Source organism: Dasypus novemcinctus, chromosome Y (genome assembly GCF_030445035.2).
Source record: "Dasypus novemcinctus isolate mDasNov1 chromosome Y, mDasNov1.1.hap2, whole genome shotgun sequence".
In the NCBI taxonomy this organism is placed as follows: Eukaryota; Metazoa; Chordata; class Mammalia; order Cingulata; family Dasypodidae; genus Dasypus; species Dasypus novemcinctus.
Window position 1 is genome coordinate 1,717,663 of NC_092216.1, and position 27,682 is coordinate 1,745,344.

The 27,682-nt window shown below is 58.6% G+C and overlaps 2 protein-coding genes across 2 annotated transcripts in view; both read left to right on the forward strand.

The window, feature by feature from the left end:
* LOC101416025 (granulocyte-macrophage colony-stimulating factor receptor subunit alpha) overlaps positions 1-27,682 on the forward strand; it is a 579,672-nt gene that overhangs the window by 396,991 nt on the left and 154,999 nt on the right. The gene's annotated exons all lie outside the window — the stretch shown is intronic.
* On the forward strand, positions 15,954-25,266 carry LOC139438378 (A-kinase anchor protein 17A-like). The gene is made up of 5 exons (XM_071213445.1): positions 15,954-16,073; positions 17,432-18,209; positions 19,042-19,190; positions 22,217-22,457; positions 23,467-25,266. The coding sequence occupies exons 2-5, from the start codon at positions 17,448-17,450 to the stop codon at positions 24,346-24,348; spliced, it is 2,034 nt and encodes a 677-aa protein (XP_071069546.1). The 5' UTR covers positions 15,954-16,073; positions 17,432-17,447; the 3' UTR covers positions 24,349-25,266.

Sequence of the window (27,682 nt, forward strand, 5' to 3'; positions counted from 1 at the left end):
GCAGAGGATGCCCAGGTGCAGCTACCGTCCAGGCGCAGCAGGGAGATTCAGGTGTAGCTGAGAATGTCAGGTGCAGTGGAGGATGTCCAGGTGAAGCAGGGGACGTCCAGGTGCAGCAGGTGCAATCCAGGCTGGCAGGACACATGGTCAGGGGTCCAGACAATTCCCCACGTGCCGAATCTGGGTGGCTCCCCGCCGCCCTCTGAGTGTAGCTGCAAAGGAGCAATAACTCGAATGTTTGTTACACATTTGGGATCGACTGCTTTGGCTTCTCAGCCTGCAATGAAGAAGGCTTGAGTGGCTTTTACATGCGGTAATTTTGAAACTTGCTTTTCATTTCTGTGATTTTTATTTGTTTAAGCAGAAATCAAAACAGACCCACCTCCTTGATACAACTAACACGCAAAGAAATGAATGAGAGATGAAAGGAGTTTCCGAAAAATTCAATTTAATCTCCTCCAATATGTGCCTGAGGCATCTTGAAGGCTCAGATGCATTTTAGTTATTCAGTCTCCAGATCGCTGGATTTTTTCAGGACCTGTTTGAGGTCGGTTTTGGGGGAGACCGCTTTGCCTTTCCCCATTTCTTCACCTCAAAATAGGGGAAGATTCTCAAGCCTATATCCCCAAGATCCTGGAAGGTTTTCTCATGATACCTCCAGTGTAAGCTGTTGTACCAAATAATAATTTCTGGCCATCTCTACCTATTTAGAAATAGAAATAAAGCAATGTGTATGCGTACTCCTTTCACTGTTTCATGCTTGTTGCTAATCTATTCTCTGAAGAAGAAATGGAATAACGATTTGATGGAAAAGAGGAATGGGGGAAAGGGTAGAAAACTAGAAGCAAACTATGTGCCCCTTGGGGCCAGGCTATCAGTCAATCACACTTCCTTCCAAACACCCATAAAAGCGAGGCAGGCTCAGATTATCCGCAAATCCCAGCGCTCACCCCACTCATTTTTTTGGGAAGGAACATGGAGAACAAAGGAATGCTGTTGAGAAATTAAGAAGACGCCCGAGAATGAAAATGCTTCACCATTTCTTTTAAAATGAATGTGTTCTTTGTCTTTGTTTTATTTTAAGGATATAGATGACAAAAAAAAGGTGACATTAAAAAATATAAGAGGTTCCCATATACTCCCACCCCCCACTCCTCCCACATCAACAACTTCTGTCATCCGTGTGGCACATTCCCTGCATTGGGTGAACACACTTTGGAGCACTCCAGTGGGTTCTCACAGAGCCCGCCTTTAAAGAAATCGAGGAAGATGCTCAAGAAGCAAGTCTCAAGCTCCAGGAGGGAGCGAGTCTCCTTCGACGATCGCGTGACAGCCTGCGCTGGCGAGGGGAAGTGGGAAGATGAGAGCGATCTGTATCGTGAGATGTTATCGCAGCCTCCTCCAGGTCTCTGAGAATGGCTCAGACGGTTCCCAGACTCACAGAGACCCACCGAGGGGCCACTCGCTAAGGGTGGAAGGTTTCCATGCCCTCTCCCGGGGAAAGCACAATGAGGCGATGCGGCGCACCCTGCTCAAAAGTTGGATTCCTGTCATCTTGGATTAAGGGTCCACCTTACCCCAGGAAGACAGCATTTCCATGCTCCTAAGTGCATTGACAATGGCCCTATTTCCAAATAAGATCATATCTGAGGTTCTGGGGCTTCTGACTTCCACTAAATTTTGGGAGCATGATTCGCCGAGGAATCCGCGCTTTCGCATTTTCCTCCAAGGCACTTGCCGTAAGCAGAGGCGCTTTCCCTGGCCGCAGTCGCTCGCCGGGCTGCCATCTTGCGCCTCACAGGTGCTGGTGGGTGCGTGTTCCATGCCCTGATAGGGTCGCCTTGCCTGACACACGGTGGGCACCGAGGAGCTGGTTGGGTGGATGAATGGAACGACGAGAAGGGGCTCATGGCACCGCACAGAGTGAGGGCTTGTGGTGGCCAAAGTCCATCTTCACGTAGCCGGACGCAACTTGGGCGTTGTTGGTGCCTGTTGTGCCGTGGGACCTTGGGCTGGTCACCAGGTGAGGGAGCTCACCTTGACCATTGGGGCAGGAGGCCCTGGGCACTGCCAACTCACAGATGTTGACGTCACCTCTGCTCTTGGCCAACCCAACTTGAGGGGACTCTCTGTATTGGACACTTAGCAGCTTTCAAGGGTGGCTGGGACTCTCTCCTGCCCCAGGGGGTGAGTCTTGACAGGTTTGAGCCCAGGAAAGGTCCACGGCTCTGAGGAGTTTCAAGCGGTGCTGGGTGTGGGGAAGCCAGGGTGGGCAGTGGCTCTGGTGACTCACCCACTTGGATAGCCTGTTCCTGTTTGAGGCTCCTCACCATTGCCTGTCCACCTCCCTCTCTCTCACTTACGAGTGTGCCTCCGGTTTTCTTCTCTTCTGTTCCTGGGGCCGCAGCTCCCACATCATGGGTTTCCTGCTCCTCGATTTGCCCCGAGCCCCTCACCTTGAGGGGCGGCTCCATAAAGCAGATGCCTCCAGGTCAACCTAAGTCCAGGGGAACCCACCCCTCTCCTTCCTGCCCCAACTCCTCCTCCTCCCTGGTCTACCCCATGTTTATGTCGACAGCGTCTCCCAGTGCACGGAGCCGAGGGCTTCTCCTTCACCCTGCACAGCCAAGCCCACAGCCGTGGTTGATCCCTTTACCCCACCCCACCCCCTTTCTCTGCTGTCTAAAGCACTGAGCCACCCCAAGCCGCTGACCCCACACTAGGAAGTCACTGTCAAGTATCTTAGGACGACAACAAAGCAAACATGCAGTCCATCAAGTATCTTATCATGACAACAATGCAAACGTGCAATCCATCCAGTATCTTATGATAACAATGCAAGCATGCAATCCATTGGGTACATGCAATCCATCAAGTATCTTATGATAACAATGCAAACACCCAATCTGTCAAGTATCTTATCGTGACAACAATGTAAACATGCAATCCATCCGGTATCTTATGATAAAAATGCAAACATGCAATCCATGCCTTCTTCATGCAACATCCCATCCTGTCGGGCAAGTGCAGCTATATCTGACTACATATGCAGCCCCTTATATATGTATGTCGCAACTCTTCCCAATTCAGGGTCTTATAATTAATGCTGCCAGAAGCATAAATTGCATTAATTAATGCATTAACTGCACACATCTTTGTAAACCTGTGAGAAATATATAGATATATAATATATTCACACATTATACATCTATATATATATAGACCCATTTATACCCATATATGTGTGCAAAACCTGTATCGTGCATGCAATTGTTATATGTACATATTATCTATCATCTATCTCTATCACCTATTCATTTATCTCTATTGTCTGTATATCATCTATCAATCATCTAAATATTTATCTATTAGTGGTCATCTCTCTTTATCATCTCTCTTCATCTATTATCTATCTCTATTTTTCTATTATCTTTATCATAATTGTCTTTCATCTATCATTTATCTCTATCACCTATCATCTATTTCTATCTAGCTATTGAGCATCTAAATATTAACAATCATCTTTCTGTCATCTATCTCAATTTATTATCTGTATCTATTAATCTATCAGTTATAGCTATCTATCATCTCTATCATATCTATCTACCTATCTACCTACCAGTGCAATATAACTTGTGCAAATTCTTTTGTTTGTCTGTTGGGAATAATTCTATAGGATGAATCACCAGTAGTGAGTGGGATTTTTTTTCTGCTCTTTTTTTTTGTCTTAATTTTTTTAATATTACATAAAAAAAATATGAGGTCCCCATATACCCCCCACCTCCCTCACCTCACTACTCCCCCCATAACAACAACCTCCTCCATCATCATGAAACATTCATTGCTTTTGGTGAATACATCTCTGAGCACCGCTGCACCTCATGGTCAATGGTCCACACCAGAGCCCACACTCTCCCACAGTCCACCCAGTGGGCCATGGCAGGACATACAATGTCCAGTAACTGTCCCTGCAGCACCACCCAGGATGACTCCAAGTCCCAAAAATGCCCCCTACATCACATCTCTTCCTCCCAGTGAGTGGGATTTTTGAGTTAAAGGGCATGTGTGCTCATTAAAAAAAAACAATGGGTACAGGGAAGCAGTGACTCAACCCACTGGGCACCCGCCTACCACACGGGAGGTACCTGGTTTGGATTCCCATGTCTCCTAAGGAAGAAAAGCAGATGCCCCTCCTGATGCAATGAGCAGAAGCCTAAATGAGCAGATGCCACAAGCCAGCTCACACCACAGCCCATGGGGAGCAGATGTGCCTCGGGTTGTTGGGTACTAGTCTCTGATGTGGGAGACCCAAGTTCAGTTCCTGGTGCCTCCTGGAGAAGGCGAGCAAACAATGAGCAGACAGACAAGAGAACCATCTTGGAGAGGTGTGAGGGTAGATAAAAATAAGTCAATAAATCTTTTTAAAAAATGGTTCCAGGTCTTCTCAAATTTCCTTTCCAGTTTACACACCCACCACAAGTAGAGGCTGGAGGACATTCCCACCCATCTCCAACTGTTGGTGTGGATGTTTCATAGGCAACATAACGACCCTTTCTCAGTCATGTGGTTTAGGGCAGACCAGACATGGGTTGCATGAACAGTTATGGAATGAAGACTTTTCTAATAAAAGAACGAGTTGCACGGGGTGGATTTCGCAAGTAGGGTAACGTTCATGGGAAACCACTGAGCTGACGACTTTCCTGAGGTCTCATGATTTATTAACTGACCTCAAGACCTTGGCATCAAAACCAGAAGATGAATATAACAGCACTTCCTCTAGCTTCCAAGAGGGTGGTGGGTGCGCCATCTGGTGGGGAAAGGTTGGTTTTCATAAAGGCTTGAGAGGCATGGATATGGAGGAAAATGGACGGAGGGAGGGAGGGATGGATAGATGGATGGTGAATGGAGGGGAGGATGGGTGGGAGGATGAATGGATGAATAAGGTATGGAGGGTACATGGAGGGGTGGATGGGAGGATGGAAAGATGCATGGGTGGGTGGGAGGATGGAAGGATGGATGGGTGGTGGATGGGTGGGTGGGTGGATGGACGGGTAAAGATATAGATGGGTGGATGGGTGGGTAAAGATATAGATGGATGGAACTGTGGAAGGATGGGTGAATGGGTAGATGGATGGATGAATAGACAGGTGGAAGGAGGGATGGAGGAACAGAGGGAGGGATGGAGGGATAGAGGGAGGGAGGGAGGGATGAGTGGATGGAGGTGAGTGGAGGGGAGGATGGATGGGTGGGAGGATGGATGGATGAATAAGGGATGGAGGTTCATGGAGGGGTGGATGGGAGGATGGAAAGATGGATGGATGGGTGAGAGGATGGAAGGATGGATGAGGTGAGTGGGTGAGTGGATGGATGAAGATATAGATGGGTAGATTAATGGATACAGATACAGATGGATGGAACAGTGGAAGGATGGGTGAATGGGTAGATGGATGGATGAATAGACAGGTGGAAGGAGGGATGGAGGGACAGAGGGAGGGATGGAGGGATAGAGGGAGGAAAGGAGGGATGGGTGGATGGAGGTGAATGGAGGGGAGGATGGGTGGGTGGAAGGATGGATGGATGAATAAGGAATGGAGGTTCATGGAGGGGTGGATGGGAGGATGGAAAGATGGATGGGTGGGTGAGAGGATGGAAGGATGGAAGAGGTGAGTGGGTGAGTGGATGGATGAAGATATAGATGGGTAGATGAATGGATACAGATACAGATGGATGGGACTGTGGATGGATGGGTGGATGGGTAGATGGAAGGATGAACAGACAGATGGAAGGATGGATGGATGGAGGGAGGGGTGGGTAGATGGAGGTGAATGGAAGGGAGGATGGGTGGGTGGGAGGATGGATGGATGAATAAGGGATGGTGGGTACACGGAGGGGTGCATGGGAGGATGGAAAGGTGGGTGGGTGGGAGGATGGAAGGATGGATGTGGGTGGGTAGATGATGGATAAAGATATAGATGGATGGAACTGTGGATGGATGGGTGGATGGGCAGATGGATGGATGAACAGACAGGTGGAAGGAAGGATGGATGGATGGATGGGCAGGTGGACAAAGATAAATGGAATAATGGGTGGATGAATGGGCAGCTGGATGGATGGGTCATTAGATGGATGGGTGGACTGATGGCTGGCTGGAGGTATAATGATATAGATGGATGGGAAGACGGGTAAGGGGATAGAGGGTCAGAGGGGTAGGTGGGTGGGTGGCAGATGGATGGATGGGTGAATGAATGGACAGATGGAGGAATGGGTGGTTATTCAGATGGGTGGCTAGATAACAAGATAGATGATAGATCCTTGTAGTTACCTCCCAGGCATTTTCCTTCTAGGGGCAGATTGTAAGTTCTCTTTAGCTGGGTCAAACTGAAAGGGATACAAGTTCAGAAGGGAGAAGGTCCAACCTGGAGAGAAGACAGAATCAGATGGGCTCTGAGTTGTCAAGAGCTTTAGTTGCTACCAAGCAATGGGTTGGCTTAACAACAGGAATGTATTGCCTCGTGGTTTCAGAAGCTAGAAGGCTGGCTTACTCCCAGGGCTGACATCTTTTGGCTGACATCTTTTGGGGTTCCTTAGCTTCCCACCACATGGCCATTCATGGAAGCATCTCTTCCTTTCTCTTCTGGATTCTGCTGACTTCCGCTTTTGTGTGCTCCCCCTGGCTTCTCTCTCCCTCTGACCTTCAGGTTGCAGATCTGTAAATCCTTTAGGGCTCCAATCACCTGGATTAAAGACCAACCTCTTTTAGTGGGGACACACCTTAACTGAAGTAGCATCTTGACAACGGGATCACACGCACCAGAATGCGGTCCAAGTGCAAGAACTTGACCAGCGTGGGGCCACCATCCCGTCCCCAGAAAGCATCTAGTTTGTAAGACTCCCCTCTCATGGTGCCTCGTTACACACCAACACTTACCCGCGGCCATCTGTTTCAGGTGGGGGCCCTCCAAGCACAAGCAATGGAAACTCAAGAGAAGTCTTCAGCTTGTGCAACTGAACCCTGCTGGTCCTGCCTCTTTCTGTCTCTGAGCTCGTTCTCCTCCGCAGGCTGCTCTGTGCTTGCGTCCGAGCGACCCCGACTCCCCATTCCAGCTGGGGGTGCGCAGTGCATCCTCAGGGATGGAGGCGAGCCCAGGGCTGGCTCCCATGGACGTGCCAGGTGTGCACTTCTGATCCTCAAGGTTGGGTGCAGCGTCTGCTGGACCTGCTAATAGGCGGGTGGTGGCTCGCTGAAGCACAGCTTGGTCCTGTTACTAGAAGGAGCTTCCCTGAGTGTCCACAAAACATGCACTACCTGGGTTCTTCCTGGACTGAACTGGAGGGTTCAGAGTCAAATGTAGCTCTCTCTCCACCCGGGGGAGCCTTACGAGCTCATCAGAGGAGACAGGACAAGCTGGGCTAAGTCCCTTCATGCCACGTGCTGGGAGGATGCTTTCTTTAAAGATTTATTTATTTATGTTCCCCCCTTCTCCTCCTCCCACTCTGCTGTTTTTGCTGTCTGTGTCCATCCGCTGTGTGATCTTCTATATCTATTTCTCTTTTTGTCTTCTCTTCTCATTTCCTCTCCTCTAGGATTCACCGGGATTCGATCCTGGGGACCTCTGATGGGGAGAGAGGTTCCCTGTCAATTGCACCACCTCAGTGCCTGGTTTCTGCTGTGCTCCACCTTGACTCTCCCCTTGCCTCTCTTTTGATGCATCATCATCTTGCTGCGTGACTCACTTGTGCGGGGCACTGGCTTACCACATGGGCACTCACACAGGCACTGGCTTGCCACACGGGCACGCTTTCTCTTCTTTTTCACCAGGAGGCCCCAGGGATCGAACCCAGTCCTCCCATATCGTAGGTGGAAGTTCAATCACTCGAGCCACATCTGCTTCCCTGGGAGGGTGCTTTGACCCACGAATGCAGAATTCTTTCCTTGTGGCTGAGCGTGTGCAGGTGCATGTGTGTGTGTGCCTGTGTCCACCTACAAGACAGAGCTGAGGTTTGCACCGTGTGCACACACGAATGCACAAAAGCACGTACACACGAGCGAAGATGTACAAACATGCTAATAGGCAGGAGGGCGCAAGTGTATGTCCATGCTCACCACTGCTTGTCAGGGACACAGCCCTCTTTAGACATGTACACATGCTGCTAGAATAAAGCAAGGGGCCTGCCCCACAAGGACAGTGTATTCCTCAAAGAAGGAAAAAGGAGATGACATCTGAATAAAAATGCAAAGTTGAAAATCAGGTAAGATGATCACAATTGCGTTCTGTGGGGAAATCGGGAATTGCCTCGTAAGAAACAGATCCACAACTTGTTTCGGTATCTTACGGCATTAAATCAGCACACGCTGTCATCAACCATGATCTTCCCATTCACTCACCTGCAAACACACGAGCTCCGCAAAGTGTCGGTTGAAGCTAAGCTGTCCACAGGGTGGTCATGTGGAAAATTTCCATCCAAACACTAAGGGAAAAATCACCTTCTATGACTCAAGAGCTCAACCAGGTCAAAGTTTTGGTATATAATGGAGGCCGTTTTAGTGATAACCAAAGCTTCGTAAAATTCTCTGTTCAGGGGCTTCCCCCAGAACAAAACAAAACAAAAACCTTGTCCACAAAGCTTTAACAATGATATAAATAAAGTAACTGTTCAAAAGAGAACAAGCCACAATTCCCCTTTAACCAAAGGTTGATAGTTTCCTGAGCAGCTGTTCTGAAAGCTCATCTCAAGCCACAATGCTTCTATGAGAACATGATGTGTTGAGATTGGCAAGACTATACCAATAACCAATGCCCATGGGCATGTGGCTGACATGCCACAGAAAAATGTTCAACGAGATATAAGTCGGTTTCCTTAAACGGTAACGTAAAGCTGATGAGCGACCGAGGGAAAGACTTAAGACAATAAAAGGAGTTACAGGATGTCGCAGTTTGATATTATTGATGAATTCCCAAAAGAAATATTAGATTAGGCAGGATTGAGTTATGATTAGGGTGTTGAGTCCCCACCACCGTGGCAGGTGGGGACTCACAGATAAAAGGCAAAGGACAGAGTGGAGGGTTTCTGATGTTGGAGTTTTGATGTTGGAGTTTGATGCTGAAGACTTAAGCTGGAGCCCTGGGAAGTAAGCACACAGAGGAGAGAGAAGCAAGCCCCAGAAAGAAAGGAATGCTGAGCCCAGGAAGAAGCAAACCCTGGGAAGAGAAGAAACCTGAACCCAGAGAGAAGCAAGACCCTGGCAGGGAGGAGCCCAGGAAGCCTGAGCCCTGGCAGACGTTGGCCGCCATCTTGCTCCAACACGTGGAAATAGACTTTGGTGAGGGAAGTAACTTATGCTTTATGGCCTGGGATCTGTAAGCTCCGACCCCAAAAATACCCTTATACCAACCAATTTCTATTATTTTGCATCAGCACCCCTTTGGCTAATACATAGAGGGTATTGTGAGTCAATCCAATGTTTTTCAAGAAGGGAAGGTCTCTCCAGAGTTTGGGTTGTTTCCTGGTTTGCTAGCTGCTAGACACGTCTTCCTCTGCTTCATCGTCTCATCTTCTTTTTTGTCTACTTCAGGACTCATGAAGTGAAACATCCTCCCTGCTACTGAATCCGAACGTCGGCACATCTTTTCCCTTCACGATGATGCCAAGGCTCGCTGCATGGGTTGTTCTAGAAGGTTCCGTCCCCCTGAGCCAAGGTCAGGAAGGGAGGGCCCACCTGTCCCAAAAGCATCGTGTGCTTCACGAGGCGACACTGAACCAGAGGGATGACCCAAGCGTCTATCTGCCGTCCAGGCCGTGTTGACCCCGAAGTTGGCGCTCTGCCGATGGGTGTACGGCTAGACGCTCTGCCTCATTCTTGAAAGGGTGCAGGTGCCCATTCCTCTGGAATGGGCGCTGCTGGGGGCTCCCTGTATCTGATGCCTGCACCCCAGGAGGTGAAGTGTCCTCGAGAATTGCCCCCAAGACTTCCGAGCTTGGCTCTTGTCTGTCTCTGTCATTGCTGGCAGGTGGGGGGCACTTGCTCCTGAGCTCATGTTCCCAACGCCCTCTGCTCCCCCCGGCTCCTGTCTCCTGCACTGCAGAGCTCCCCCACTGCTCCCGTCTCCTGCACTGCAGAGCTCCCCCACTGCTCCGTCCTTCTGCACTGCAGGGCTCCTCCACCGCTCCCCTGGGGCTCCCGTCCCCTGCACTGCAGAGCTCCCCCACTGCTCCCGTCTCCTGCACTGCAGAGCTCCCCCACTGCTCCCGTCTTCTGCACTGCAGGGCTCCTCCACCGCTCCCTGGGGCTCCCGTCCCCTGCACTGCAGAGCTCCCCCACTGCTCCCGTCTCCTGCACTGCAGGGCTCCTCCACCGCTCCCTGGGGCTCCCGTCCCCTGCACTGCAGAGCTCCCCCACTGCTCCCGTCTTCTGTACTACAGAGCTCCCCCCCTTGCTCCCCAGGCTCCTGTCCCCTGCACTGCAGAGCTGCCCCATTGCTCCCGTCTTCTGCACTGCAGGGCTCCTCCACCACTCCCTGGGGCTCCCGTCCCCTGCACTGCAGAGCTCCCCCACTGCTCCCGTCTTCTGCACTGCAGGGCTCCCCATTGCTCCCATCTTCTGTACTACAGAGGCTCCCCCCTGCTCCCCGGGCTTCCGTCCCCTGCACTGCAGAGCTCCCCATTGCTCCCGTCTCCTGCACTGCAGAGCGTCCCCCACTGCTCCCGTCTTCTGCACTGCAGGGCTCCTCCACCACTCCCTGGGGCTCCTCGTCCCCTGCACTGCAGAGCTCCCCCACTGCTCCCGTCTCCTGCACTGCAGGGCTCACCCCATTGCTCCCATCTTCTGTACTACAGAGCTCCCCCCTGCTCCCCGGGCTCCCGTCCCCTGCACTGCAGAGATCCCCCACTGCTCCTGTCTCCTGCACTGCAGAGCTCCCCCACTGCTCCCGTCTTCTGCACTGCAGGGCTCCCCCATTGCTCCCATCTTCTGTACTACAGAGCTCCCCCCTGCTCCCCGGGCTTCCGTCCCCTGCACTGCAGAGCTCCCCCACTGCTCCCGTCTCCTGCACTGCAGAGCTCCCCACCGCGTCCCGTCTCCTGCACTGCAGGGCTCCTCAACCGCTCCCTGGGGCTCCCGTCCCCTGCACTGCAGAGCTCCCCCCACTGCTCCCGTCTCCTGCACTGCAGGGCTCCCCCATTGCTCCATCTTCTGTACTACAGAGCTCCCCCTGCTCCCCGGGCTCCCGTCCCCTGCACTGCAGAGCTCCCCCACTGCTCCCATCCCCTGCACTGCAGAGCTCCCACACTGCTCCCATCTTCTGCACTGCAGGGCCTCCTCCACCGCTCTCTGGGGCTCCCGTCCCTGCACTGCAGAGCTCCCCGCACTGCTCCCGTCTTCTGCATTGCAGGGCTCCCCCATTGCTCCCATCTTCTGTACTACAGAGCTCCCCCCTGCTCCCCAGGCTTCCGTCCCCTGCACTGCAGAGCTCCCCCATTGCTCCCGTCTCCTGCACTGCAGAGCACCCCCACTGCTCCCGTCTTCTGCACTGCAGGGCTCTCTCCACCGCTCCCTGGGGCTCCCGTCCCCTGCACTGCAGAGCTCCCCCACTGCTCCGTCTTCTGCACTGCAGGGCTCCCCCATTGCTCCCATCTTCTGTACTACAGAGCTCCCCCCTGCTCCCCCGGGCTTCCGTCCCCTGCACTGCAGAGCTCCCCCACTGCTTCCCGTCTTTCTGCACTGCAGGGCTCCCCCATTGCTCCCATCTTCTGTACTACAGAGCTCCCCATTGCTCCCATCTTCATTACTACAGAGCTCCCCCCTGCTCCCCGGGCTTCCATCCCCTGCACTGCAGAACTCCCCCACTGCTCCCGTCTTCTGCACTGCAGGGCTCCTCCACCGCTCCCTGGGGCTCCCGTCCCCTGCACTGCAGAGCTCCCCCACTGCTCCCGTCTTCTTCTGCACTGCAGGGCTCCCCCATTGCTCCATCTCCTGCACTGCAGAGCTCCCCACTGCTCCCGTCTTCTGAACCACAGAGCTCCCCCCTTCTCCCTTGAGCGCCTGTCTTCTGCACTGCAGAGCTCCCCCACTGCTCCCGTGTCCTGCACTGCAGAGCTCCCCCACTGCTCCCATCTTCCACACTACAGAGCTCCCCCCTTCTCCCTTGAGATCCTGTCTTCTGCACTGCAGAGCTCCCCCACTGCTCCCGTCTTCCACACTGCAGGGCTCCCCCACCGCTCCTTGGGGCTCCCATCTCCTGCACTGCAGAGCTCCCCCACTGCTCCCGTCTTCTGTACTACAGAGCTCCCCCCTGCTCCCCGGGCTCCTGTCCCCTGCACTGCAGAGCTCCCCCATTGCTCCCGTCTTCTGCACTGCAGGCTCCTCCACCGCTCCCTGGGGCTCCCGTCCCCTGCACTGCAGAGCTCCCCCACTGCTCCCGTCTTCTGCACTGCAGGGCTCCCCCATTGCTCCCATCTTCTGTACTACAGAGCTCCCCCCTGCTCCCCGGGCTTCCGTCCCCTGCACTGCAGAGCTCCCCCACTGCTCCCATCTCCTGCACTGCAGAGCTCCCCCACTGCTCCCGTCTTCTGCACTGCAGGGCTCCTCCACCACTCCCTGGGGCTCCCGTCCCCTGCACTGCAGAGCTCCCCCACTGCTCCCGTCTCCTGCACTGCAGGGCTCCCCCATGGCTCCCATCTTCTGTACTACAGAGCTCCCCCCTGCTCCCCGGGCTTCTGTCCCCTGCACTGCAGAGCTCCCCCATTGCTCCCATCTCCTGCACTGCAGAGCTCCCCACTGCTCCCGTCTTCTGCACTGCAGGGCTCCTCCACCGCTCCCTGGGGCTCCCGTCCACTGCACTGCAGAGCTCCCCCACTGCTCCCGTCTCCTGCACTGCAGGGCTCCCCCATTGCTCCCATCTTCTGTACTACAGAGCTCCCCCCTGCTCCCTGGGCTCCCGTCCCCTGTACTGCAGAGCTCCCCCACTGCTCCCGTCTCCTGCACTGCAGAGCTCCCCCACTGCTCCCGTCTTCTTCACTGCAGGGCTCCTCCACCGCTCCCTGGGGCTCCCGTCCCCTGCACTGCAGAGCTCCCCAACTGCTCCCGTCTCCTGCACTGCAGGGCTCCCCCATTGTTCCCATCTTCTGTACTACAGAGCTCCCACCTGCTCCCCGGGCTTCCGTCCCCTGCACTGCAGAGCTCCCCCATTGCTCCCGTCTCCTGCACTGCAGAGCTCCCCCACTGCTCCTGTCTTCTGCACTGCAGGGCTCCCCCACTGCTCCCACCTTCTGTACTACAGAGCTCCCCCCTGCTCCCCGGGCTTCCGTCCCCTGCACTGCAGAGCTCCCCCACTGCTCCCGTCTCCTGCACTGCAGAGCTCCCCCGCTGCTCCAGTCTCCTGCACTGCAGAGTTCCCCCACTGCTCCCATCTTCTACACTGCAGGGCTGCCCCCTTGCTCTCTGGGCTCCCGTCCCCTGCACTGCAGAGCTCCCCCACTGCTCCCATCTTCTGCACCACCGAGCTCCCCCCTTCTCCTTTGAGCTCCTGTCTTCTGTACTGCAGAGCATTCCCCCTGCTCCCTGGGCTCCCATCCCCTGAACTGCAGAGCTACTCCCCCCACGCTCCCCCAGGCTCCTGTCTCCTGCACTGCAGAGCCCCGCACTGCTCCCCAGGGCTCCTGTCTCCTGCATTACAGAGCTCCCCCACTGCTTCCATCTCCTGCATTGCAGAGCTCCCCCACTGCTCCCATCTTCTGCACTGCAGGGCTGCCCCTCTGCTCCCCGGGGCTCCTGTCTCCTGCAGTACAGAGCTCCCCCACTGCTTCCGTCTCCTGCACTGCAGAGCTCCCCCACTGCTCCCATCTTCTGCACTGCAGGGCTGCCCCTCTGCTCCCCGGGGCTCCTGTCTCCTGCAGTACAGAGCTCCCCCACTGCTTCTGTCCCCTGCACTGCAGAGCTCCCCCACTGCTCCCATCTTCTGCACTGCAGGGCTGCCCCCCTGCTCCCTTGGGCTCCCGTCCCCTGCACTGCAGAGCTCCCCCACTGCTTCTGTCTTCTGCACTACAGGGCTCTCCCACTGCTCCCCCAGGCTCCTGTTCCCCGCACTGCAGAGCTGCCCCCTTCTCCCTTGGGCTCCCGTTCCCTGCACTGCAGAGCTCCCTGCTGCTCCCTGAGCCTGTGGCTTCAGAGCGTCTCCACCGTCCCAGGCCTCCGGGTGGGAGTCCTGTCCTGGTGGGCACTGCCGCGGCGGCTGTTCCTCGCCCCTTCCAGTTCCCGATTTGGGGGCTCCAGCCCTCCCAGGCAGTCCTCCTCACAGTCCTGTTCACTCTGGCTGTTGAAGGGCGAGGACCTGGGCTTCTCCCACTCCCAGGAGAATTGCTGCTTCTCCCTGTTGACCAAGGACCGGCTGCCTCCTCAGACTCGGTTCCCGCGGTGGCCCTGGCCGCTCGGCTTGGCAGCTGGCAGGGACTCCGGGTGACAGGGGGCAGGAGGCACGGCCTCCGGGGTGAGCGGCTCCTGCTTCATCACCACCGTGTCCCTGGCCCTCCGCAGGCTGCCCTGCTCCCGCTCGCGCTTCCCCTCCTTCATTCCGCCCTCTAGGACGAGGGAAGGAAGGAAGGGGGTCCGTTGAGCTCCACTTGCTGAAGGTGGAGGAAAAAAAACACAAAACTCCAGACCTTCTCAGAAAGCGCTCGCCTGATTAGGTCAGGCCCACCAGCATGTCTCCCTTGAGAGCAACTGCATCAACTGGCTGATTGATTACATCTGCAAAATCCCTTCACCTCTGCCCCATAACCATGGGAGCGGCTTCTCATTCTATTCACAGACCCCGCCCACACTCAACCAGGAGGAATTAGGCCACTTTGGGGGGAGCTTTATGGGGGCAAGGGCATTTAGAGGTCATTTTAGAATGCTGCTACCCCACTGGGACCCTGCGAACATGAGGGAATTCCTGTTTTCTATTTCTAAGGGGTATTTTCCTCGAACATCTCCCAAATTATTGTAATTCTCTCTTGGATAACTCTTAGACTGGCCTACGCTGGTTCTGAAGGAGTGAATACCTGGTTTCTCAATTTGCTTTGCAAATAAATGCTCCTGAGAGCCGAGTGGTTAAAGGGAGTTTCCAAATTTAACCTTTCCCCAAGGAAAGAATCTTGCCATCCTCACGTGCAAAGCAGCCCCTGGGAGGATGATTTTCAAGAGAGCACAAGACACCCTTCTGTTCCCGGAAAGAAATAAGAAGGTAAGTGAAGGAAGAAAAGACGCGGACCCCTCTGAGGCAGGCTGTCTGGGTTTAAAGAGGGCTCCGCCCTTCCTGGGGCATCTTAGTGCCTGTGTGTCCTCGTTTAAAAAGAGGAAGGGATGCTAGCTCTGGTTCTTAAGTCACTCCAGGAAGTGGAACGATGACTCACACAGGTTAAATACCCAAAAAGGAAGAACCAGCCCCTTCTTTTAACACTTCCCTTGCCACGCGGGCCCCTCACCGGCCGCCACCCCCCTCTGGAAGCTCGTGCGCAGGCAGGGGGCGCGGACGATGCAAGGTCTGGGTTGCCCTCCGACTCTGCATTCTCATTTTGAGGCTCTGGGACATACTGGGGTGTCAGGATAAATTTTACAATTTGGGCCCAAACGGGCCCCACGCTTCTTCGGGTGCAGTAAACGTTATTGCCCGCTCTGGCCGCACGCGGGGGGCCTCTGAGGGGACCTGGGCGAGCTCCCCAGTCTGCCCAGAGACCACGAGCACGTTTGAATAAACTGCATCAAGCAGGTGTCCCCCGTGGGGGCGGAGCGAGGCCCGCGCACGCGCAATGCTGAATCCGAGGCGCCCCGCCCATCCCGGCCCCGGAAGTCCCGCCCTCCGGAGGGGGCGGGGCCGCGGAGGAGAAACCCGAGGCCGCCGCGCGGCCGCAGCCGCGGGGCGGGGCGCCGGAAGCGGAAGTGCGTCACAGGGGGCGTCGCGGCGGCGGGTCACATCCGGGGCGCCTCCGGCGGACGGCGGCGGCGCGGGGCGGGGAGGCCGCGCCTCCGGGGGTCGTCGGGGGTCGGCGACGAGCTTGGGCCCGCCGAGGCCGGGTCGCAGGGGAGCCCTGCGCCGGTGAGCGCCCGCCAGCCCCGGATCCGCGGGGCCCGGACTCCCGGCCCGCGTCGTCGCCGCCGCCTCCCTCCCCCCTCGTGGGCCGGACCGGGCTGGGGGCGGGGGACTGGGGGGCGCCGGGGAGACGGATGACGGCCGGGGACGCCGGGAGCCCCGCGGCGGGGCGGCCGGGGCTGCCGGAGGAGCCGGGCCCGGCGGGCGGGGCGACGAGGGGCGGCCGCGGGGGCGTGGGGGCGCTGCGGGGTGCGGGGCGGGGGACTTGGGGGATGGGGGTCCGGGATCCGGGCGACAGGGGGCAGCCGAGGGCCCCGGGGCGACAGGGGCGGCCGGGGAGGGCGTATCTGAGGCCGAGCGGGCTCGGGGTCTCGCGCTGCGCTCGGGGTCTGACAGGGTTTGTTGTCAGCGGTGGGGGGCTAACAGGGTTTGTCGTCAGGCCAGAGCCCCTTCCTTCGCCCCCCTCCCAACCGCTCCGCTAGCCCCGCAGCTCCTCCGCCCCCCGCCCCTCCCCTCCCGCCCCCCGGGACCCTCTCGCTGCAGGCTGTGTTGTCCGCAGGTCCCAGGCCCTCGTAGGGAAGCCAAGAGCTGGGGTGATGGGCTCAGGGGCCAGAGAGGCCTGCTGGCGACCCCTTGGTCGTTGGGGCTTCCCTGGATCAGGCCCATCCCCCCCGAGCTTGGCTTTCCGGAAGTAGCCAACGCGTCAGACCCGTAGGCCAGAGCTGGATTCTTCCGGGGTGGGTGGAGGGAGAGGGCGGAGAAGCTGGGTTCCAGGCCCGAAGGTGGGGAAAGATCCTTGCTTTCTGACTTTATTTTGCGCAAAGAGAAGTTTGTATCTGCCAGTGATCAAGATAGAGTCCGTGGTCCCCAGTTTTTCCGGCCTGTGGTTTCCTTCCTGTTCCATCATTGGTCACACACTGCCCCCTCCACAGGATCTTTCCCGATGCCCGGAGCTGAGCTTCTTGTGGCCCCTCTGCCCGCAGGGCCGGGTTTCTGCTCTGGCCTGGAGCAGTTTCTAGTTTGCTTCCTCCCTACACCTGAGTTTAGGCCACACTGTTCAGCTTCCTACCCTCACAGGCCCTAGGAGAACTGGTAGATATTTGGTGTAGGCCCAGTGGCGACGGCGGCTTTTGCCCTGCGCCTTTCCTTAAAAGACGTTTGCAAATCCAGTTTTCCTCCCTCTTTAGTCTAAAGAATTATATTTTAAACTCGGTGGATGCCGGCCTTTAACGAGCTAGAGCTCGGCAGCTCTCACGTGGCGGGAAAAGCACGCCTGCTTCCCTCCTCAGGGACTGACTGCGCTGGCCGGCCCGGGGACCCCTCGCCCCGTGCCCGGCGCTGACCGGCCGTGCTTTGCGTTGCAGGCCCCACGCCCCGGCTATGGCCGCGGCGACCATCGTGCACGACACGTCTGAGGCGGTGGAGCTGTGCCCCGCGTACGGCCTGTACCTCAAGCCCATCACGAAGATGACCATCAGCGTGGCGCTGCCGCAGCTGAAGCAGCCGGGCAAGTCCATCTCCAACTGGGAGGTGATGGAGAGGCTGAAGGGCATGGTGCACAGCCACCAGTTCTCCACGCTGCGCATCTCCAAGAGCACCATGGACTTCATCCGCTTCGAGGGTGAGGTGGAGAACAAGAGCCTCGTCAAGTCCTTCCTCGCCTGCCTGGACGGCAAGACCATCAAGCTCAGCGGCTTCTCCGACATCCTGAAGGTCCGCGCGGCCGAGTTCAAGATCGACTTCCCCACGCGCCACGACTGGGACTCCTTCTTCCGCGACGCGAAAGACATGAACGAGACGCTGCCGGGAGAGAGGCCGGACACCATCCACCTGGAGGGGCTGCCGTGCAAGTGGTTCGCCCTCAAGGAGTCGGGCTCGGAGAAGCCCAGCGAGGACATCCTGGTCAAGGTGTTCGAGAAGTTCGGCGAGATCCGCAACGTGGACATCCCCATGCTGGACCCTTACCGGGAAGAGATGACCGGCCGCAACTTCCACACCTTCAGCTTCGGGGGCCACTTGAACTTCGAGGCCTACGTCCAGTACTGCGAGTACGTGGGCTTCATCAAGGCCATGAGTGCCCTGCGCGGCATGAAGCTCATGTACAAGGGCGAGGACGGCAAGGCCGTGGCCTGCAACATCAAGGTGAGCCGCGGCCCCCCCACGGCGCGCCCCGCGTGGCTCCGAGGGCCGGCGGAAGCCTTGCAGCCTCCCCAGCCCGCATCCGGGGGAGCGTTCCCCACGGCAGCTCCCGCTCTTCCCGTAGAACCTCGGGTGCGCGGGTGTGAGAGCGAGTGACCGTTGCCCCACTTTGGCTGTGGCGGATTTTGCACAGTAGGGAAAAGGTGGAAGGGCCCGACATGCCGTAGTTTTCAGGCGACGACCGTCAGGGAAGTTAACCGTGGCGGAGCCAAGAGGGCCGGGTGGCACGGGGCGCCCCGGTACCCCGGGGTTTGCACTTCCTTGTCATTTTCGAGCGGGGTTGAGGTGGGCCTCGCGGCGGCGGGGAAGCAGCCCTCGAAGGGGCTGCTGAGTTTGGGGTCCGGCTGTGGCAGGTGGGCTTGTGCAGGAGGGGTGGGGCCCTGCCAGCAGAAGCGGGAAGTTGTCTTGAAAGCGTAGTGGCTTCTCCCAAAGACGGCAGAGTCAAGTTACATTTCAGCGACGACTTGTTTTTGCCTGGCTGAGGGGTAACCCCGTTGGGGTTAGTTAATTCTTGAGCTGCTACCTGGTGGGCTGACTCCAGACCCATCGGTTTAACCTCGGGCCCCCCTTTTGGGGTCGTCCAGGGAGGGTGTGACCGACCGCAAGCGGAAAGGGGTTCAGAGCTGGCGTTCTCTGACTGGGTTTCCACGGGATGGAGGTAGGATAGCTTGCCCTGCGTGGGTCGGTCCCACCGTGCTGTTTAGGGAGTGCCCGTTGTCACACCCCGTCCTGCCCGGTCGTTCACTCAGCTCACCCTTTGTCTCTGCTCTCGAAGGTTTCTTTCGATTCAACCAAACACCTGAGTGACGCCTCGATTAAGAAACGGCAGCTCGAGAGGCAGAAGCTTCAGGAGCTCGAGCAGCAGAGAGAGGAGCAAAAGCGCAGAGAGAAGGAAGCAGAGGAGAGGCAGAAGGCGGAGGAGAGGTATGCCGCCGCGCAGCCCGCGCGCAGGGCTGTGCCGGACGCCCAGCTGCGCTCTGCGTGTGCGCCAGCCGCCCGAGGCGCAGCAGAGCAGGCGCAGGCAGAGCTCCCTCCGCGGCCGTGGGTCTCAGCCGTGGGTCTCTGCCAGGCGTGTCAGCAGCGCCTTGCCTTCACACCGCCGCCCTGGGGGCAGTCATGTGTTGTGCTGGAGCCCCAGGACGCCGCCGTCTCAGTTTAGGGTGAAGCTGCGTTAACCGAGGGAGGCCACCCAGCTTCCACAGTCAGCGCAAGTCCCAGCTCAGGCTAGAGGCCTTCGGAGCGCCTGCATCCATCTCTCGCAGGGCCAACTCAGGCTGTCCTTCTAAAGTTTTTGTTTTCAGCATTATAAAAGTGATTTCACCACCTGGATGATGTCAGTTTTAGAAAAATAAGGAGACATTCTCCGCCTTCTGTTACTGCTGCCACACGTGGCGTTTCTTTTCGGGCGTGTGTGACACTTAAGTTTTCTTGCAGCACCTTAAGTCAGAGGCGTTTTGCATTTGGCCACACTGCCCTCTTAATGGTCTTTAATTCTTTTTTTTTTTTTTTAAAGAGTTATTTTATTTATTCCCCCTGCCCTGTTGTCTGCTCTCTCTGTCCATTTGCAGTGTGTTCTGTGTCCGCTCCTGTTCTCATCAGGTGGCACCGGGAATCTGTGTCTCTTTTTGTTGCATTATCTTGCTGTGTCAGCTCTCCATGTGTGTGGTGCCACTCCTGGGCAGGCTGCACTTTCTTTCGCGCTGGGCGGCTCTCCTTACGGGCGCACTCCTTGTGCGTGGGGCTCCCCTATGCGGGGGACACCCTTGCGTGGCAGGGCACTCCTTGCGCACATCAGCACTGCGCATGGGCCAGCTCCACACGGGTCAAGGAGGCCCAGGGTTTGAACCCTGGACCTCCCATGTGGTAGACGGACGCCCTAACCACTGGGCCAAGTCCGTTTCCCTGTCTTTATCTCTTTGGCAAGGTCTGTATAATCGAGCTCTTCCCCATCTGTTGGGGTTTTTGTTTTTCCTCGTTTTCCTTCTTCATTAGAAGTAACGCTGGCGCGACCAGGTTTGCGCGTCTAGCTTTTTCGGTCTGGAGCCACACAGTCGCTTCCCTGGGTGGGAGATCCCCGCCCCTGTGCTGTTCTTGACGGAGCAGCTTCCAGGATGAGTCGGCCCCTCGTTCTGACAGGTGGACGGACCTGCAGGATGAGGCAGGTACAGACACGCGTCCGTGTGGAAACGGGCGGGGGTGGCGAGTGCTCAGGAGCGGGAGCCGAGGCAGACCGCCGCACAGGCGCGGAGCCCTGGGGGAGCGCAGGTGCTTCCCCCAGAGTGGTCCCAGGAGCCAGCCCCCTCGAGGGGCAGCTTGGATGTACACTGAGTAAAACTTGCCCCGCGTGTGCAGCACCCAGCGGCAGGCGCCTGGCTCACACAGACGTCCCACAGCCTGCGCGGCCCGGGGCCTTGCTCCAGGGTGAGCAGGCCTGTCTCGGAAGCTTTGTCCCTGACCTGCCCTCTCCCACGTTTTGGAACGCGCCCCTGAGACGTTGTTAAGGAAAGCAGAAAGCCACGTTCTTGTGTCTTCCATGAGCACAAACGCGTGCCTAGGAACTCTGCGCCGCGGCCTCCGAGCCTGGGCTGCTCCTCGGGCCACACGAGACTGTCGCAGGGGAGGCGCCCGGCAGACCCAACCTCCCTGCGCAGGGCGGGCGGCCCCCTCCGCGGCTGCTCAGAGCTCCGGGGGGAGAGAAGGGGGTGCAAGAGGTCCCTCACTGCCCCTCGGCTGTGAGGAGGAGTCCGGGTGAGCGCCATGCGGCCGGCCCTCCGCCCCCTCCCAGGGCACGATCTGGGGTTCTGCTTCCTAGGGAAGAGCTGGTCGTGTTGCTGTCGTGGTCCTGGGCGCCAGCGGCCCCTTCTCAGGGCCTCTGGGCGCCGGCGCGTTGTGATGGAGTGCTCCGCGCAGGGCCGTCGCCCCAGCCTCGGGTCACTCCCAGCCTCGCGCGTTGGCGCCCGTCCCCGCTCCTTTCTCGTGCGGCCCCTGCGAGCATCTGCGCCCGGGGACCAGGTTGTGCTCTTCCCTGCCGCTCCCCGCACCTCGGCGGCCCGAGTTTCTAGAGCCAGCTGCTTACCAGAGTAAATCTTCACGCAGGGTGGGCGAGGCGCTCCCTGCAGATGCGCCCTGCGCTTCTCCCACATCCCCCTGGGCTTGGCGTGGGCGCCGCGCCGCCCCCGTGCCCCTCGCGGGTCGCTCCCGCCCCTCAGCCCGCCAGGCGGCCGCGGCCGTCAGCTTCCGTCCCGCTAGCTTTGCCTCTTCTGGACTCCACGGAGGCTTCGGCGTCTGGCGTGCGGGCTCTGAGGCGAGCCTGGCCGTCCCCTGCATGCTCTGTCCAGCGGAGGGCACTGCCGCCCGGGAATGGGGCCCTGGCCCCTCACGGAGCACGTTTCTGCATCTGCCTGGTTTGGGGCAGTGTCTGCGTTTTGCGCTGATGCCCGCCTCCCAGTCTCCCCTGCTCCTGACGCTTGGGTTTGCCTTCCGCGCACAGGCGTGGCGTGCTGTTCAGCGACTCGTAGCTTGTTATTGGCGGCTCGTGTTCTCCTTCTGGCCTGGGCCTTGTTTTCCTGTTGGGTCCTTGCCCCCTGCTTGGCAACGGCTGAGAGCGCTGTGGGAAGGAGAGGGGTGTTCGTCTCGCAGGTACTTTTCACAGCGTGCCTTTTGACCCTGTTGGTGGTCCGCATTTGACATCCCTCAGCCCTTTTCCTTTTCTTTACGGCTCCAGGTTTTGGGGCGCACTTAGCGAGATTCTCCTTTGAAGGTCATAAGGCTCCTCCCCCTTGTTTTCTGCCAGTTCCTCCACTGAACTGAGGTTCATACAGCATTTGAAGGTTAACTGAGCACCGGGCCGCCTGCCACTCCCCCGCCTGCTTAGACTCTCGCCCTCACCTCCCGGGCCTAGGCTGCAAGACGCCCCCTGTTTAACAAAACGTTTCACGTGTCTTACGCAGGAAACAGAAAGAGCTGGAAGAACTGGAGAGAGAGAGGAAGCGAGAGGAGAAGCTCCGCAAGAGAGAGCAGAAGCAGCGGGACCGTGAGTTCCGCCGAAACCAGAAAAAGCTGGAGAAGTTGCAGGCGGAGGAGCAGAAGAAGCTGCAGGAGAAGATCAGGCTGGAAGAGAGGAAGCTCCTGCTGGCGCAGCGGAACCTGCAGTCCATCCGGCTGATCGCCGAGCTGCTGAGCAGAGCCAAGGTGAGCGCCGGGCCGAGCGCGGGTCCCCGCCAGCCGCCGCTCGACTCTGCTCGCCGCCCACGCCTCTCTGACCCACCGGGCAGCCTCACGGCCCTCCTGCGCGGTCGGAGAACCTAGTGTCCCGGTGCTGAGGGCCAGCAGGCGGCCGGCGCCGCGTGGCCGCCATCCTGGGTGTCGCAGTTGGGTACGATTAGCACCGTGCGCTGCCTCCTTCCAGCTCGCCCAGTGTCTGGGAGCCCCGGGGACAGAGGGCCCTGTGCCTGGGGGGGCGGCTGAGCGCAGACTCCTTGTCCACGCGGTGGCCGCGGCCAGGCCCGACCACCCTCGGCCGGACGGCGCGGCTGAGCCCGCTCCCACAGCCGTGGCCCGACCGGGCCCGGCTCGTGGCGGGGGCGTGATGAGCGCAGGGCAGCGGGCTGGTGGTGCCAGGACCCCCGTGACCCCGCGGGGACGCCCGCAGGAGGTGCCTGGGCTCCGGGCGAGCTGCGGCCCCACCCCGGCCCGCGGACCCTGGCCCAAGCGCGCCCGTAACCTGTTGTCTGCTTACAGTTGTGCTAAGTCCCGGGAAGGAGAAGGCAGGCGTGCTGGGACCTGCGGCCGCCCAGGTCTCTCTCATGGTGAATATTGAAGACACTGACCCCGGCGAGGCCGGACGCGCCCCGGCGACGTGCGTGCGCCCCGGGACCCCAGCCCCTGCTGCCGGCGAGGGCCTGGGCGCAGGCCGCAGGCCCCGCCGCCCGCCACGTGGGGACGGAGGCCGGGCGAGGCCCAGCACCCCCGAGCGGCTTGCCCGGGCCGGCCGCCGAGCTCGCCAGGCCTCCTCCCCGCCGGCCGCGTCAGCCCGGCTGCAGGGGCCGAGGGAGCGGGGCCGGCTTTCGCCCCGGCAGCCGCGGTCGTAGGAGCCTCCTCGCTCCGGGCCACAGGCCGCCGAGCGCACCCTCCCAGCCTGTCCTCGGAGCAGCCGGCGGTGCCGGGATCTGGCCTCACGGCGCTCTCCTCTTCCTTCCAGGCCACGAAGCTGCAGGAGCAGGAGCAGAAGGAGGAGAAGCTGCGGCTGCAGCAGCTGGAAGAGCGGAGGCGCGTGCAGGAGGCGGAGCTGCGGCGCGTGGAGGAGGAGAAGGAGCGCGCGCTGGGGCTGCAGCGCCGCGAGAAGGAGCTGCGCCAGCGGCTGCTCAGCATTCTGCTGAGCAAGAAGGCGGACGGCTGCCCGCCGCCCGAGGAGCTGGGCGTCTCGCACGCCGACCTGCTGCGGCCCGTGCTGGACATCCTGCAGACGGTGACGGCCAGCTGCGCCGGCGCCCTCGCGCCCCACGCCCTCGCCGCCCCCGCGGAGGCCCCGGCCGGACCCCTGGCGGAGCCGCCCGCCAAGGCCGTCAACGGCAGCGGGGCCGAGGATGCCCAGCGCCGCGACAGCCCGGGCGCGGCAGGGGGCTGCTCGCCCGACAAGAGGTGCGCGGGCGTCCTCTCCTGCATCCCCGACAACGCGCAGCAGCCCAAGGGCGTTGCCGCCTGCGACGCGGGCGCCTGCAAGAAGGAGGCGCGCTCCGAGCAAGACAAGTGCAACCGGGAGCCCAGCCCGGGCCGCGGCCGTGCCAGCCGCGACCGCAGCGGCGAGGACCGGCAGCGGCGGGAGAGGAGCGGGCCCCGGGCGGCCGGCGGGCGCGGGGACGGGCAGCGCAAGGAGCGGCGGCCGCACGGGAAGCACTCGCGCAAGGACGACAGCCCCGGGCACGCCCGCTCGCGCCGCTCCAGGAGCAGGGACAGGCGCAGCCGCCGTGAGCGCAGCCGCGACAGGGACCGCAGGGCCAGCGCCAGCCACAAGCGCAGCCGCCGGGGCTCCCGCTCCCGCTCGCGCTCCCCCAGCCGGCACCGGAGCACCTGGGACAGGTAAGGGAGGGCCCGGCCCGCCCGCGGCCCCTCCAGTTGGACCAGGACCGGGACCAGCGCCGGGCCTCGCCCCGCGGCCCCGCACCGAACGCACGGCGAGCGCCACCCTGTGGAGGGCCGCGGCGCCCGGGATTGACGATCCTCCCCAGACACGGCACCCCGGCTCTTCTGTTCCAAACGCGCAGTAGTCGCCAGCTTCATTTCCTCCTCAAACTCTGACCCAGAGGCTCCAACGCCACCATTGTCCTCCCCCAGCCGGGAAAGCCGCAGAGCGCCGGCTCGAGATGGCAGAGCTGCTGCCCCAGCGGACGCTGCGTCTGGAGGCCCGATCCCCGCACAGCCGCCGAGGAGACGCCTCTGCCCACCCGGAGACGAGTTGCCAAAGCCGAGCGCAGCCCGCGTCACTGCGAAGAAAAACGCCCCCTGGGTTTTTGTTGTTGTTTTTTTATTTTTACTGATTGAAAAATACCGTCTGGGTAGAGCATGGAAAGGACAGGACGAGCGGCCCCTCTCGTCGTGGGAAGGAGGCACCGACCTTCGCCGCGGACAGGCTGTGGGAGGCCGGCCCTCGCAGGCTGGCCGGGGACGGTCTGCTCCGCCGTAACTTCCAAAACATCCACTTTTTACAAATTCAAGTCATTCAGCTTAAAAAAAAAAGAAAATGTTGATTCCGAGCTTTGGTTTGTAGTGAAGATTAGCGCGTGTGGTTTTTTTAAGAAGCTGTTTTGCTAAATTATTTTTCCTTGGAATGTTTCAAACCGATTCAAAGCTGCAAACTTGTTAAATTTTATAATCGTCCGCTTCTCACCGGTGAAGCTCAGGAAGACTTACACATCGCCGTCCCCTCCGTGGTAGGAAAGGTTGTGTTTCCTCCAGTTGGCCTTTTTATGGTGGAATAAAATCCTTTTCCAGTGAACCGAAACCTCTCGCACGGGGCTTTTTGTGCGTTTCGTGTCCTTTCCCCCGTCACAGCGTGTTCGAAACGGACGGAAATCGTGGTGGCGTCACGGGCCTGCCGGTCCTCAGCGACGCGGCTCACGGCTCCATCCCCCGCGAGAGAATCCTGGGCCCCGGGAGACGCCCGCTTTGCCGAGAAACAGCCCAGGATGTGAGGTTCTGGTCAATTTAGAGAACCCTGTTCTTTTGTTTGTTTGTTGTAACATGCTTTTATATTTTTATTTCAAAAGATACTTAGGTTCATACATGTTACATAAAAAACGTAGGGGATTCCCACATGTCCCGCTTCCAGCCGCTGCCGCTTTCCCACATCAGCAGCACCCTTCACGGTGCGTTGGTTACAACTGAGGAGCAAGACTGGAGCACTGCCACCAAGGGCGGATTATAGTTTGCATTATAATTTACACTGTCCCGCATAATTGTCAGAGTTATGACAAGATTATAATAGCCTGTATCGGTCCTTGCAGTGTCATTCAGGACAATTCCTGTGTCCAATGTCCAATTTTTTAAATTGGCTTTTTTTTTTTTAGAGATACACAGACACAAAAAATGTTACATTAAAAAATACAGGAGGTTCCCACATACCCCACTCCCCACCCCCCATCATTTTTTTTTTTAGTTGTGTTCTTTGACGATACATATATCACAAAAAATGTTAGGTTAAAAAATATAAGTTTCCCTTATACCCCATCCCCCACCGCTCCACTCCTCCCACATCAACTACCTCTTTCATCGTCGTGGCACATTCATTGCATTTGGTGAATACATCTTGGAGCACTGCTGCACCACATGGAAAATGGTTTACATTGTAGTTTACACTCTCCCCCAGTCCACCCAGTGGGCCATGGCAGGACATACAATGTCCAGCATCTGTCCCTGCAGCACCACCCAGGACAACTCCCAAGTCCGAAAATGCCCCCACATCACATCTCTTCTTCCGTCTCCCTGCCCTCAGCAGCTACCGTGGCCACTTTCTCCACATCAAGGATGCAATTTCTTCCATTGATACAGTCACAATAGTTCCAGAGTAGAATATCAGTAAGTCCACTCTAATCCATACTCTATTCCTCCATCCTGTGGACCCTGGGATGGTGATGTCCACTCCACATCTATATCAAGAGGGGGCTTAGATCCCACATGGATGATGGGTGGGATTCTCCTGCTTGCAGCTGTAGGCACTCTTGGCTCCCTGGTGTGGTGGTTGACCTTCTTCACCTCCCTGTTAGCTGGCCACGGTAAGTCCAACAAACCAGGAGGTAGGAGTTGCAACTCTGCTGAGGCTCAGGGCCCAGCTGGCTCATGGACAGCCCAGAGATTCAAGTCAGCAGTGCGCGTGGGCCAGCTGCACACGGGTCAAGGAGGCCCGGGGTTTGAACCTTGGACCTCCCGTGTGGTAGACGGACGCCCCAACCACTGGGCCAAGTCCCCTTCCCCCTCTCTTCTTCACCCTAAGGCCTGTTAGAGATGCACAGCGCGTGGTGAGCTCATCCGGATGGTTCACCCAGCACAGGAGCCCTCCAGGCCCGAGCAGGGGGCGCTGAGGTCTGAGGCTCCGGGGAAAGCAACGGGCGCAGCTGGTGGAGGCAGGAAGCCTCAGGCACCCAGCCCCCCTCTGGCACCCTGCAGGGAGGGGGCTGCTTTTCGGTCCTTCCAGGCACCTTGTGCCCCCTTGTTCTGGGCCAAGCAGCCTTCAGCTCCCGGAAGTGAGGAAACGCCACCCCCGGTTCACCGCAGTTCTGCCCGGCTGGATTTCTACAGAATCAAAAGCAAAGACCATGCGGCGGCTTCACCCGGGAGAGGACGCGCTGAGCTCTGGCTCCCCTGTCCTTGCGGGGAGCCTCGTCTCTCATTTGTCTGAGGTCCCGGGGCCGGGGACTGAACCCGGGACCCGGCGTGTGGGAGGCGGGCGCTCAACCACGGGCCACGTGGGCTGCCCTTTGCTCGCTCTGCGCAGCCACCGGGCGGACGTCCTCGGCCCCGGGGGAAGCCCGGAGGGGCAGCTGCGGATGCCGCCCCGTCTGCCGCCGTCTCGTCCCCAGGTCCGGCGAAGCCCTCGGCCTCGGTGCTTCGTGGACCCTCCGAGCCCTGACACCGGGAGCTTGTGGGACGGGCCCCGGGAAGAGGAGCCAGAGCTGGGGACGGGCTCGTTCCAGCCCCCCCACCCCATCGCCAGCCCCAAGTGGGCCCCGCCTCCCCCCCCCATCTTTTAATGTGACTTTTAAACAGTGCAAAGGAAGAGATTTGTCCTTGCTCCTGCCGGGACCCATTTGAGCCACGGCCAAACAAACGAGCCCCGCGGGGTCCCCGTTTCCTCACCCATTTACGCCGGGGTCCCTGCAAACCCTCGGGGGTCCCGTGGGCCCAGGGGTGCTTGTGGGGGG

Bases quoted from the DNA above. Each gene is read 5' to 3' on its own strand.
- LOC139438378 (XM_071213445.1), top strand. From the start codon at position 17,448: ATGGCCGCGGCGACCATCGTGCACGACACGTCTGAGGCGGTGGAGCTG. The intron at 19,191-22,216 runs GTATGCCGCCGC...TGTCTTACGCAG, and splicing joins AGGCAGAAGGCGGAGGAGAG to GAAACAGAAAGAGCTGGAAG. The intron at 22,458-23,466 runs GTGAGCGCCGGG...TCTTCCTTCCAG, and splicing joins AGCTGCTGAGCAGAGCCAAG to GCCACGAAGCTGCAGGAGCA.